Source organism: Hevea brasiliensis, chromosome 8 (assembly GCF_030052815.1).
Source record: "Hevea brasiliensis isolate MT/VB/25A 57/8 chromosome 8, ASM3005281v1, whole genome shotgun sequence".
NCBI lineage: Eukaryota > Viridiplantae > Streptophyta > Magnoliopsida > Malpighiales > Euphorbiaceae > Hevea > Hevea brasiliensis.
This window is the reverse complement of record NC_079500.1, coordinates 90,443,963-90,458,657: the sequence shown is the minus strand read 5'-3', so window position 1 is coordinate 90,458,657 and position 14,695 is coordinate 90,443,963. Positions and strand designations below refer to the sequence as shown.

At 36.9% G+C, this 14,695-nt stretch overlaps 1 protein-coding gene and 1 non-coding gene across 2 annotated transcripts; one reads left to right on the top strand and one right to left on the bottom strand.

Moving 5' to 3' along the window:
• Positions 1-864: 864 nt before the first annotated feature.
• LOC110670492 (proline-rich receptor-like protein kinase PERK2) lies at positions 865-1,579 on the bottom strand. The gene is made up of 2 exons (XM_058150798.1): positions 1,093-1,579; positions 865-884 (listed from the first exon to the last, which is right to left on the bottom strand). The coding sequence occupies exons 1-2, from the start codon at positions 1,577-1,579 to the stop codon at positions 865-867; spliced, it is 507 nt and encodes a 168-aa protein (XP_058006781.1).
• Positions 1,580-8,001: 6,422 nt separating this feature from the next.
• LOC131182645 (small nucleolar RNA R71) lies at positions 8,002-8,108 on the top strand. Its single transcript, XR_009150907.1, has one exon. It is a non-coding gene; the product is annotated as a small nucleolar RNA R71 (small nucleolar RNA).
• Positions 8,109-14,695: the final 6,587 nt, after the last annotated feature.

Genomic DNA, 14,695 nt, shown 5'->3' with positions numbered 1-14,695 from the left:
CTGGCTGCTGTCAAAGTGATGGTTCTGGAGGAGGTGATGGAGGTGGAGGTGGCATTCCCAGAAAAACCATGAGCTGCTTCATCATCTCCTTTAATTCTTTCTGCTTATCTCTGGTTTCCATGACAAAATCAAAGAGTTGATCATGACGATCCTTGAGGGTATCAAAACCAGATTCAAGCTTTCTATCCACAAAATATATATCATCACTAAGCCTTTCAAGATATGTGAATAAGGCTTTAGTGTTGAAGGGAGGAGGTGCTGTGGATGAAGAGGGTCCAGCTGTAGAAGGTGTAGGCTGTGCAGAATCTGCTGGGATGTCCTGTGTAGACAAAGTGGGTGGTGTAGGTTCAGCATAATGCTGTTGGGCTAGTGGGACAGATCGTGCCTCTGGTTGTTCAGTGGGTCTTGTGTCTACTGCTGGTTGTGTAGTGTCAGAAGGTGGCAAACTGAATCCAGTTTTGGACAGGTGTGTAGCATCAAAATATAGAGTGTCTGAAAGTGCTGGTAGAGGATGCTCTTCTGGATTAAAACCAAAATGCTTGGCTATAACAGTTATGAGCCCACCCATGACTATGTCACCTATGGATTTGGTGGCAATATGTAACACATGCTCACAAAAGAAGTAACTAGGAGAAACTTTAACTTTGTGAAAAGCACACCATAGTATGAACAATTCAGATTTTCCAACAGCACCAGAACTAGTCCCTCTGCCCAAGATAGTGCTAGCAATAAGCCTATGGATAAATCTAAGTGCAGGGTCTAGTATTTGAGAGGTTTTGGATTTGCCAACAGAAAAAGTCTGAGGTTGGTTTGTGATAATCCTCCAAAACTGAGCAGCATTCCAAACACCTTTGTTTGCTACCTCTACCCCTGTACATGGTACCCTAAATAGTCCATCAATTGCAAATCCAAAAATGCTATGAAATTGGTCCAATGATAGCTCTCTATTTTGCCCCAAACATCTAAATTTCATAGTTGGCTTGTAATCTATCTCATGCAATTTCAGGGTAATAGAGAATGAGGAAATAAATTCCAAAACTAGAGCTGGATAAACTATTTCTTGCTTATGCACAAACTCCATCCAACCCAAACCATCAAGGTAGGCAACAACATTATCAAATAAACCAACTGATTGGAGGGCATCCACAGAAATGTACCTTGTAGGTTGCACCCTCCTTTCCTTAAGTCTCTTAAAGGCTGCCTTGTGAGCTGCATCAGGAAGGGGCCAAGGTAGTTTTGATACCTGTGATGCTGCTGACATTTGCTTTTTGCTGGAAGAGGGTGATTTAGCCTGTGGGGTAGAGGTAGAAACGCCAGCCTCATGTCGTGTGGAGGTTGAAGTTTTGGGGTTTTTAGGTGGAGGCTCTGATAGTGGAGTGGTGGGTGGTTCTGTGCGTTTTGCAAGAGGTGGTGCAGAAGCCATGGGTCGGGTGGATTTTGACCTGATTTTCCTCTTATAGGTGGTTGTGGAAGGCGGTGGAGGGGTTTGTTGTGGAGGCGAATCAGGGTTTGGAGGCCGCATTGCCAAGGGCGAGACTTGGAGAGGGGAGGTTTGAGGAGAATGAGGAGGTGAGTCCATGGGATTGTCGACGATGGAAATGGAAGAGGTGATGGAGAAAGTAAAAGAGACAGAGGGGCGTTAGGGTAAAGGGGGGCGAAAAGAGGAGTGGAAAAGAAGGGGAAGAGTAATGCCGGAATAAATGGACGTGGAGGGACAGGCGTGAACAGAAAAGACGGGAAGTGGAGGTGGGAAAGTGGATGCCGAAAAAATTTTTGATTTGCACAGGACTTGTGTAAAACTGCATAAGGGGAGAATGAGTGTGCATAAGTTATGCACTCTCTTATGCAGGTTTCGACTATTAATGGAAGTGTAGGGAATGTGGTCATGCGGAAGTGCATAAGTCATGCACACACCTTATGCAAGTCTCAGCAGGTTTTGAATTTCCAAAATTTGTGGTCATGCAGAAGTGCATAAGCTATGCGCTCTCCTTATGCAAGTCTCGGCAGGTTTTGGGTTTTCAGAATTTGTGATCATGCAGAAGTACATAAGCTATGCGTTCTCCTTATGCAAGTCTCAGCAGGTTTTGGGTTTCCAGAATTTGTGGTCATGCAGAAGTGCATAAGTCATGCACACACTTATGCAAGTTTCGGCAGATATGAAATTTGACAAAAATGTGGCTATGCAGAATTGCATAAGCTATGCACATCCTTATTATGCAGTTTGCAACAGAGATGAAAAATGGCAAGAATTGTGGTTATGCAGGATTGCATAAGCTATGCACATTCTTATGCAGTTTTTAGCAAGATGAGAAAATGGCAAAATTTGTGATCTAAAAGCTGCATAAGCTATGCAGTTACTTATGCACAATTTAACAAGATTGAGATTACAATTGAAAATGAATTGTAAGTTTGAAAAATATACTAGAATGCAGAAATGTAATTCTATTAAGCATAAATCATGAGAAATTATCACAAAAAACACATCAACATATACAAAATTCATCACAATTGCATCAAACAAGCTTGTAGAAGTGAGTTTTGCATAAGAGGCATTTGTGAATCATGCCATTTCAATTCAAATTCTGCAAATCAACATTTAGCACATTAAGACTCAATAAAATCTGCATAAAGTTGCATCTATCCACAAATGAGAATGGACTCCCCAAGTTATGCCAAGAAAATGCAGTATGTCCACCTTGAATCTCACAACCCAACTAAGCTCAAACTACAAAAATGACCCACTTACCATTATATTAACATTATAAGCACAAATATTTAAAAGTTACACACCCAACCTCACAAAGAAACATAAGCTATGTGCTGCAGACCCTTCTTTGCTGTAAATTTCATTTTTTTTTTCTGCATAAACTAAGAAACAGACCTGCACAGGTTATGCAATGAAAATGAATCAATCTTGGAAGAATTGAAGGACAAAATTTCAGATTAAGAGTCATTCCCCAGCAGTTCACCAACCTTCCTCCATTGAAATACATCTACAAGGGACAAGATTCAACAATGTCAAAAATTGAATTCGGGGAGATTTAAGATAAAAACAAAAGCAATGCAAATAAAAGTAAATCAACAAAGAGAAAAATAAAAGAACTTGGGATGCCTCCCAAGAGGGCTAATTTATAGTCCTTAGCTGGACTCTTCATGCATTTCACTAAAGAGAGGTGAGGGATTAGAAAGCTTGTAACAACTTGCTCCCTTTATTGGGTCTCCAGTTATGTAATGTTTCAATCTATGCCCATTGACCTTAAAATTCTCAGATTTTTCACTCCAAATTTCAATCGCTCCATAAGGGAAAACCTTAGAAACCCTATATGGACCAGTCCACCTTGATTTAAGTTTTCCAGGGAATAATTTCAATCTTGAGTTGAACAACAAAACTGAATCACCCTCTTTGAATTCCTTTTTCCTAAGATGCTTATCATGCCAAACTTTAGTTCTTTCTTTATAAATACGGGCATTTTCATAAGCATCCATCCTCAATTTTTTAAGCTCATTAAGTTGCAATAGCCTCTTTTCACCAGCTTGCTTGAGATCAAAATTCAAGGTCTGAATGGCCCAATATGCTCTATGTTCTAGCTCCACAGGCAAATGACAAGACTTACCATACACCAACCTAAAGGGAGTAGTTCCTATAGGGGTTTTGTAAGCAGTCCTATATGCCCATAAAGCATCATCTAGTTTGACAGACCAATCTTTTCGAGAATTGCTCACTGTTTTCTCCAAGATATGTTTGAGTTCTCTGTTAGAAATTTCAACTTGTCCTAAAGTTTGAGGATGGTATGGGGTAGCTATCTTGTGCACTACAGCATACTTCCTCATTAAGCTCTCAAATTGCTTATTACAAAAATGTGAACCCCCATCACTATCCAAATCTACTCAAGATAAATTTCTTCAAGAATTTAACCACCACCTTAGCATCATTAGTTGGAGTTGCAATAGCTTCTACCCACTTTGACACATAGTCAACCCCAACTAGGATGTATCTATTACCATATGAGGGAGGAAATGGCCCCATAAAATCTATTCCCTAGACATCAAATAATTCTACTTCAAGAATATCATTTAGGGGCATTTGATCTCTTTTTGACAAATTTCCACTCCTTTGACATTTATCACATTCTAACACAAATTTCCTCACATCCTTAAAAAGATTTGGCCAAAAGAAATCAGCTTGCAAAATTTTACTAGCTGTTTTAGAGATTCCAAAATGTCCTCCATAATCAAAAGCATGGCAATGATGCATAAAACTCTGTGTCTCCTCATCAGGAATACATCTTCTTATTAAACCATCACAACATCTCCTAAAGAGTAAAGGATCATCCCATCTATAAAATTTTGCCTCATGCAAAAACTTTTTCTTTTGTTGCCATGTCATTCCAAGGGGTAAAACTCCATAAGATAGATAATTCATAAAGTCTGCATACCAAGGTAGTTTAGCAACAAGAGAGAAAAGTTGTTCATCCAAGAAAAACTCATCAATAGGGACTTCATCCATTTCTTCATCATCCAATTTCAACCTAATAAGATTATCTGCAACTAGATTTTCAGCTCCCTTCTTATCTCTAATCTCAAAATCAAACTCTTGTAGCATCAGAATCCACCTAATGAGCCTAGGTTTAGCTTCCTTTTTACGGAGTAAATACCTGATGGCTGCATGATCTGAAAATATAACCACCTTTGAGTCAATAATGTAAGGTCTGAACTTTTTCATTGCAAAGACAATTGCTAAGAATTCCTTTTCAATTGTTGCATAATTTGTTTGGGCCTCATCCAGTGTTCTACTAACATAATAAATAGCATAAGCCTTTTTATCCTTTCTTTGACTAAGAACAGCTCCAATTGCATAGTTGCTAGCATCACACATAATTTCAAAAGGTAGGCTCCAATCGGGAGGTTGCATGATTGGTGCAGTGATAAGAGCTTGCTTCAACCTGCAAAAGGCATCCAAACACTCCTGGTCAAATACAAATGGTATGTCATGACATAACAAATTAGACAAATGTTTAGCTATTTTAGAAAAATCCTTGATAAAGCGTCTGTAGAACCCGGCATGTCCTAGAAAACTTCGAATTCCCTTGACATTGGTAGGAGGAGCCATCTTCTCTATCACTTCAACCTTGGCTTTATCAACCTCTATTCCTCTATTAGATACCAAATGTCCAAGCACTATCCCTTCCTGAACCATGAAATGACACTTTTCCCAGTTTAACACAAGGTCAGTATCTGCACATCGCTGCAAAACTTTAGAAAGGTTAGCCAAGCATATGTCAAATGAAGATCCATAAACAGAAAAATCATCCATAAAAACCTCCATTATATCTTCAATGAAATCTGAGAAGATTGCCATCATGCACCTTTGAAAAGTGGCTGGTGCATTACATAACCCAAATGGCATCCTCCTGTAAGCAAAGGTTCCATATGGACAAGTAAAAGTGGTTTTTTCTTGATCATTTGGATGGATAAGGATTTGAAAAAAAACCTGAGTATCCATCTAAATAGCAAAAATAAGAATGCCTAGCCAGTCTTTCTAACATTTGATCAATGAAGGGAAGTGGAAAATGATCTTTTCTAGTGGCAATATTTAATTTTCTGTAATCTATGCACATTCGCCAACTAGTCACTATTCTTGTGGGAATTAATTCATTATTTTCATTTTTGACCACTGTCATTCCACCCTTTTTTGGGACAACATGTACTGGACTCACCCAAGTACTGTCTAAGATAGGATATATGATCCCTGCATCAAGCAACTTCAAAATTTTCTTTTTAACTACTTCTTTCATATTTGGGTTCAACCTCCTCTGATGTTCAATAGATGGCTTACAATTTTCTTCCAAAATAATTATATGCTTGCAAAAGTATAGGCTTATTCCCTTAATGTCATCTATGGTATATCCTAAAACTTTCCTAAATTGCCTCAACACTCTTAACAACTTATCAACCTCTAAAGTACTCAAGTTTGCATTTACAATTACTGGATAAGTGTTATTAGTGCCAAGAAATTCATACCTGAACTGAGAAGGAAGTTGCTTAAGTTCTACCTTAGGTGCATCTTCTTCCTTGAATGATGGTTGCTTAGATTCGACTTTTTCCGTTTGTGTGAGTTGAAAAACTGGAGCAGAAATGAATGGTGGACTTCCCTCTAAATGTTGAGCATATGCAGCCACATGAGGGTTGTCATAGTCTATGCCTCCTCCATGAACCAAGCAATTTTCAAGTGGATCTTCCGGATATCTTTTTCAGAAGTGTTCTTCAACCAGCTCATCAATGATATCAATTCTCAAGCAAGTATCAGCTTCAGAATGATGCTTCTTCATAGTGTTATTAATATTGAAAACCAATTGATCTTCACCAACTCTAAGAGTCAATTTTTCTCCCTTAACATCAATCAATGCTCCTGTTGTAGCTAGAAAGGGTTTTCCCAAGATAATTGGAATATTAGAATCCTCCTTCATGTCCAAGATGACAAAATCAACAGGTATATAGAACTTCCCAACCTTCAGAGGCACATTCTCCAAAATCCCTTCAGGATACTTAATTGATCTGTCAGCTAACTGAAGAGAAATGTGGGTTGGCTTAAGATCTCCCATGTTGAGCTTCTCATAAATGGAGAGGGGCATAAGGCTAACACTAGCCCCTAAATCACATAAAGCTTTTGTAGAACATGATTCCCCAATGTGGCATGGAATTGAGAAACTCCCTGGATCCTTGAGCTTTGGAGGAAGTTTCCTTTAGAGGATAGCACTGCATTCTTCTGTCAAAGCTACAGTTTCATGGTCTTCAAGTCTCCTCTTGTTTGAGAGAATTTCTTTTAAGAATTTTGCATAAGAGGGCATTCGTGAAAGAACATTAATAAAAGGCACATTTATGTATAGCTTCTTCAAAACCTCTAAGAACTTTCCAAATTGCTTATCAAGCTTGGCTTTTTGAAATCTTTGTGGAAAGGGAAGTTGTGGCTTGTAAGGCTCTGGAGGTATATACTTCTCTTCCTTCTCTTCAATTTCCTCTTTACATTTTTCTGCACTTTCTTTCTCACTTTCTTGTTTTTCACCCTCATAAGTTTCTTTCTCATTTTCTCTCTTCTCACTATTTTCACTTTTCTCATTTTTTTCACTCTTCTCATTATTTACAACTTTCCCACTTCTTAAAGTAATAGCTTGACACTGCTCTCTTGGGTTTTCTGGTTGACTTGGAAGTTTTCCAAAAGACTTGGTACCTGAGGAAGATGCTTGTTGTGCAATCTGATTTTCCAGCATTCTGTTATGTGTTTGCATCTGTTCTAGCCTTGCTTTCATCTCTCTCATCTCCTCATCATGCTTAGTTTGGTTAGCAAGAATCTGTTGTAATAAAGCTTCTGTGGTGAAACTTTGTTCTTGCTGTTTTGGTGGAGGTGTAGGATTCATGTTTCTCTGCTGAAAATTAGGCAATGGTTGCCTATTTTGCTGATATGGAATTCCTTATTGCTGTTGTGGTTGAAAATTCTGATTTGGAACTTGACTTTGCTGATTTCCCCACGAAAAGTTGGGGTGATTCCTCCAAGTTGGATTATAAGTTTGAGAGTAAGGATTCCCCATTTGTTTGTTTCCATAATTACCAACATATGCTGCTTGCTCTCCATAGTCTACTCCATAGCTGGTAGTTCCTTCTGCATAAGCAACTTGTTGTGAACTTCCAGATGATGATGATGAACTAACCAACATACTTAAATCTTCCATCTTCTTAGCCAAAACATTTGTAAGTGCATCAAACTTTGCATTAATCATGTTGAACGGATCAAGGTCATACATTCCAGCAGCTTGCCTTTTTTGAGTTGGAGCTGGTCCTCTTGGACTACTCCAAAGATGAGTATTCTTTGCAATTTTCTCCAATAGCTCATAAGCTTCATGTTCATTCTTCATAATAAATTCTCCTCCTGTTTGAGCATCAATAATCCCTCTAATTGCAGGAGTAACATTGGTGTAAAAATTTTGGTTTATCATCTATTTCGGAATGGCATGATGTGGGCATTGTCTCTCTAATTCTTTCCATCTCATCCATGACTCATAAAGAGTTTCATCTTCTCTTGGTCTGAAAGTTGTCATTTGATTCCTCAATTCTTGAGTTTTTCCAGGTGGAAAATATTGTGCAAGAAATGCATCAGTGAGTTGCTCCCAATTTGTAATGGAGTTGTGAGGTAAAGAATCAAGCCAATCCAATGCTCTATCTTTCAAAGAGAATGGGAATAGCTTCAATCTTGCTGCATCATCAGATACTCCAGGTTGTTTTTGCATGTCACAGATCATAACAAACTTCTTAAGATGAGTATGAGGATTTTCTGAAGGATGACCTCCGAATTGAGAATTCTGAATCATTTGTAGTACTCCAAAATCCATCTTATAACTATTTGCATCAATTCTTGGTCTTGTTATACTTTCTCTCAAGTCATCAAAAGGAGGAAAAGCATGATCCATCATACTTCCCCTAGGCACATTAGCATTTACAACCTCTTCACCTTGGGCTGCATTTTCATTATTTCGATCATTTCCAACATTACCACCACTAATTCTAATTCTTTCATCAGCCATGTCTCCTTCAATTTCAGCTGCTCTTAGTGCTTCTTTTCTTCTTCTGGTTTCTTTCTTGTTGGCTCTACAAAACTTCTCAATTTCAGGATTAAACAATAAGGATGTGTCACTTGTGCTTCTAGCTCTTCTCATAAAAAATTAAAAGTACCTAAAAAAGAACAAACAAACACAAAATGAAAAGATAACAAAGATAAAACTATGAACAACTAAAATAATCAAGAATTCAATCTTAAACAAACAACTCCCCGGCAATGGCGCCAAAAACTTGATGTGGCCCAACCGCAAGTGCACGGGTCGTACAAGTAATATAGAAAAGATATCGTTCCTACGAGGAGTTGTGTTAATGATTGAATTTTTGATATAAAAAGTTGACTAAATTGAACTATTTTTGAAGTTAAAGCAATAAATTGATGGGTATTGAAGTATGAAATCTATATGTGCAAAATTAATAATCTATTCAACTATGTAGAGATTTAACTAAATTTGCATCAAATTAAAATAAGCAAATTCAAATATGGCAAGATTTAAAATGGCAAGTGATTAAATTCAATAAGAAATTAACAATGATAAAAAGGCGATTCCGGAGTTCGGGAGTTCATATTCAAGCTATTTTGGGATTTCAAATTGGTTATCCAATCTTGAGGAACTTACGGGTTTTAAGGAGATTAATTCTTAAATCCTTTGAATACCCTTTCGAGTGGGACAAAGAGTGCCTTAATCAATCTAATCCTACTTTCATGGAGTTAGAGTTAATTAAGACCCATTAAGTTCTTTAATTAATCTATGAATCCTCTTAATCCTTAGTCTATTTCTAGATCTAAGTTAATTAAGTCCAATTTCTTGATTATCTATCACAAGGTTTTCTCCTTTCGGTGCCTCAACCATGGATTAAGAACATCACTTAATGGGATCCTACACTAAGCATGTCATTGAGCACACAAGAAATGAATAAAACTCATTAAGACCACAAAATATGGATTACCCAATCAATATCCACAAAATATCTCAAATATTACATCCCTTACTCCAGAATCAAAGTAAAACTACTCACTATCCATAATATTTACAAGATATTCTGATTTAATATGGAATTAAAGCTTTAATCTAAGCTAAGAAACAAGAAACCCAATACTAGAAAGGTAGGAAAAATGTAAGAAAAGAAAGAAATCTCCAAATCTGGTTGGAAATGGTGTGGGAGATGATTGTGACTCTTCAGCTGCTGCCTGCTCCTTTCCCTTTTCTTCCTCTCTTTCTTCCCCCCTTTTCTAAAATGGGATAAGGGGCTATTTATAACTTTTTCTGACATGGAGCCCTAAAATGATGTGTTTGAGGTGAGATTTTCTGAGGGAATCTTCTGCCAGCTCATTAATGAAGTCTTTGTGGGACTGCATAAGTGGACTGCATAAGTCATGCAGTCCCTTATGCAATTTTCGGCTGGTTTCTGGCTCTCTTATGCGAAACTGCATGACCAAGCGCATAAGTTATGCACAATTCTGTGAGGCTGTATAAGGGAGGCACGAATCTGCACAAGTTATGCGGCAACTTATGCACAAATCGGCAAGTATTGGAACAGTGTTTCTTCTCTTTATGCAGATCTGCATAACTTATGCGGCAAGTTATGCGCAATTTGGCCAATGCATACTTCAACTTTGAAACTTGTTTTTGACATCTTTGACTGCAGAAATCATTCATCAAAAGTAAAATTTCTTTTTAGTCCTTCAAAAACACTATTTTTCCTACAAAACAAAGTAAAATTTACAAATTAATCCAAAATTGACAATTATGAAAAAATAACTAAATAACTAATGAAATTAGCAAAAAGTGACTAATAATTAAATAAAATGGCTATGAAATTAAACTTAAATGATTATGTAAAATGTATGCATCAATATAATATATACTTTTTTTTTTTTAGGAATATAAGCCCTAAAGAATATTTCCTAAAATATACTAAGGAAAATGCTCTGATCACGTTTTCCTGTAAACAGGGTTAGATAACATGTAAAAGCGCTCTCTCCTTTCCTCTCTCTATTCTATCTTCCTTCTCTCTCTTTCTCTATCTACTGTATCTCTATCTCTATAACAGGTCCCTTAAGGTGAGATGATAGAAATGGAACTTATCTTGGTGAAACTACAGTTTCAAGCTTCATCAAATGGCGGCGCCATTTATGGGAATCGACGTAAAAAGCTGCCTCTTCTCTTTTTAATTCTATCAAGATAACCAGCTTGTACTTTGTACTTGAAATGGAAGAAGGAATCAGATGGAGGTTGGTGGCTTGCAACAATCCAACCAGAAGAATTTTCACTTTGCATGTAAATATTCGATGAGTCTGAGGTAATTTGTTCAGATCTATGTGCTGGTAATAATTTCACACACATTCTAGTTTTTGTTATTTGTTCTGTGTTCAAACGAGATCTAAAAATCTGTTTCGACGAAACTATATTATTCTAATCTTTTTGGGTCACGAACTTATACACATAGGCGTAATAAGTCAAGTGGCTACTTAATTAAAAAAAAAAATGATTTTGTTAAAATTTGCAAGTCATCCGCCATTACCACTTTTATAGGTTTGGCTTGAAGCTACAACAAGGCCACTCCATAATTTTACTTCTATTACAAAATATCACCAAATAATATTTGTCCAAAGTTATATCAGCGTTAATGCATGGTCTTCATAATCATCCATCAAACTCATAGTCTGATTGCTTGGAGTCATATTCTACTTGTTCATGGTGTCTTCGACCTGTTCATGGTGTCTCTGACATGTTCATGCTGTCTTCAACATGCTCATGGCTTCATATCCGACCTATTCATGGTGTCTCTGACATGTTCATGGAGTTATATCCGACTTGTTCATGTTTGCTATCTGATCTGTCTGTGGTGCTCTTTGACCTTCTCATAGTGTCTCTAACTCGTTCATGGAGTCGTATTCGACCTTTTCATGGTGCCTTCGACCTGTCATGGTATTCCCAACCTGTCATGGTGCTTTCCGACCTATCGTATTACTTTCTGACCGTTCATGGCACTCGTTAACTCATACTCCAACTGAGCTCATGTAGTTGATCAAGTCGTCAAGGCCTCTTTTGAGTAGATTGTCATAGTGGTGGTCGGGCAGCTCGTCAAGTACGAGTAGGACTTGCTTCTGCATGTAAAATTTTAGGCTCGGTGCCATGTGTGTGATTCTTCTAACATGCATCCATTTTTGTCACTTTCCTAATGACTGTGGAGCATTTTAAATAGTCTTGAAATTTGATTAAAAATTGTATAAGTCTCAGAACTTTCAACTATTTGAGTAAAAAAAAAAAAAATATAAAAAAAAAATAAGGAAGAAGGTTATGTCTAGAAGTCTTAGAGATTAATTTTGAAAATATATCATTCTTGTATGGGTCTTAGTGGTTGTCAAGAAGAGCTACGAACAGAACTTATCTCATACGAGTTGGACGAGGTCGGGGTTGTTCATATGCTTGAGCTAGTGTGTCATTTGGTTGACTGCGATCGACCTTGGTTGTAGGACAGCTCCGCCTTAGGTTTGGAGGCTAGCTATAAGGCTTGGTCGTGGTGAAGCTACTTCTTTATATTTAAGGGTTGCTCTTAAATCTTTATTGATGCTTGTTGAGCTCACTTGGTTAGTCAAGCTCATCTGGCTTGTTAAGTTTCCAAGGAGTCTGTGACATGCGGAATCTAGTCTACATGCACAGCCAGCTTAGGCACAAAGGAGGGAGTCATCAGTTGGTAGTCCATAAAGTTTAAAATTCTACAATATTGCCATGATCATAATGTTATTATGTTGCATGGGTTTTTCCTACTATAATAATAAAATGCCACAATGATCATGAAATTACAAGAATGAAATTGAGCAGCTGTTGTGTGAAATCCCAACATTATTTACACACACTTGACACTTAGCAATCGTTGTACACCTCTTGTTGGAACCTGTAAAAGTACTATTACTTCATTAATGACAAATAGCTTGTTGTACTTTTGTTCTATTCTTGCACTAGCATTCTTTCTCTCTCTCTCTCTATATATATATATATAATAAAAATTACACGTGTGCCACTTTGATCATTGAATTATGCTTCGAATTGAAATGAAAAAATTAAAGAGTTTTGCTTAAAGTTAAATCTAATTTTGTTTTTAGAGAAAATGAGTATAATTTTAATTCCAATCCAGTTAAAACCTAAATTAGAAAAAAAAAAGTTTAATTTAGTGCCAATTCTAAGGATTAACTTCCAGAATTAACCTATGAAAGTTTTACGAGCTGGATTAAATTATTAAGGTTACCTTTGTTTCACAGTAAAAGTTTTTACAAAACATTTTTCAAATTTTTTGACGTTTGAGACACTTAAAAAAATTAGTTAATAAAAAATATTTTTCTGTTCAAAGGAAAAATAAAATCATTTTTAGGGAAAATGAAAAAGAGAAAGTCATTTTTCATTTTCTGGACTTTGATTTTATTAAAATGTGAAAATACTTATACATATATAAAATAACAAATACCATTAATTTAACATTATAATCAAATAATCAAAATTTTATTTTTTTTAAAAATTTTTCATATATAAATTATTTTCTGTGAAATAAATGGAGCTTAGTATCATATTATTTTCTACAATAAGTATTAAGTAATGGGGGCACTTGAATTTATTTTGGAGTTTATTTGTTTAAGTTTATGTGTTTCAGTATTGCTCTAATCATTCATTTATTATTGTTTATAATGCTCTGCAATTTAGATTTATCAAAATTAAATTAATTTTATATCCATGCAAATATAAATTTTCTGCAATAAATATCTATGCAAGCATGATATATTATCTTTCAAATATTTTTGTACCTGAAAGTTATCATTATTTGTCAAATTCAATATGCAGAGCTCTTGAGAAATGTCCATTATATATTTGGTTTATCATAATATTAATTTATTGTGAAATGTTGAATAAATTTGTGGCATGTCATATGTATGGTAATGTTCACAAAATGTGTCTACAAAAGCTATTTTGTAGATAAATATCAAAAGACTCTTAGATGTCCAAAACAAAGGTTAAAGATCTCCAATCAAAGGCTCTTAAGCCGTTGAAGACCACTGGAGATAGATAGGGACAACCCCTAAAGGCTACGAGCCTCGAACAATCTCCAAGGCCATAATAGTGGCCCTCAAGCCCTTGGCCATGCCAAGGGATGACCCCTGAAGGCTTAGAAGCCTCAAAGAATCTCCAAAATAAGGGACAACCCCTAAAGGTTACGAGCTTAGAAGAATCTCTAAGGTTGGAAGAGTGGCCTTCAAGCCCTTGGCCACGCTAAAGGACAACCACTAAAGGCGACGAGCATAAAAAAATCTCTAAGGCCGGAAGAGTGGCTCTCGAGCCCTTGGCCATGCCAAGGGACAACCGTTGAGGGCTTAGAAACCTCAAAGAATCTCCAGATAGGGGATCACCCCTTGAGCTTCTTAAGGCACCTTGATGGGGCACTATCCCCTGAGCCTCTTAAGGGGGACCACCCATTGAGTCTCTTAAGGCACCATAATGGGATTTTAATCCCCGAGCCTCTCAAGGGATGAAGATTGAAGCCAAGCTTTTTAACTCTTAAGCCCCGAGGCCCCATATGTAGAGCCCTTCAGCTTTAGGCCCTAAGGTCCCACATTTAGAGCTTTGACTTTCAGGCTCCTGAGACCCCATATTCAGAGCCTTTCAGCTTTAGGCCTCAAGGCCCCACAGATAGAGCCCTTCATCTTTAGGCCCCCCGAGGTCCCGTGTGCAGAGCCATGAACACTTAAGAGAAAAGGCTATATTTCTATTGAAATTATTTTCAATTATCTATATTTCTCATATTAAGCTAACTTTCTCTATGATAGATTCACATATGAAGCTATAAGCCATGAAGAAGGGCTCTAAGCCCTGATGACAAGCTTTTAAAATTCATGGACATAGGCCTTCAACTGTAGAGCCATGAGCTCCTAAAACTAAAGTTACATTTTATTGAAATTGTTTTAAAATTAGTAAGTTAAATATTTCCTTCATGATATACTTGCATAAAGAGGCCAAAGAGCCTCAAGAGCTAAAAGCTCCACAAGTAAAAATTGAAGAGTTAAAAAAAAGAAAGGAAAAATGAGGATAGAAAT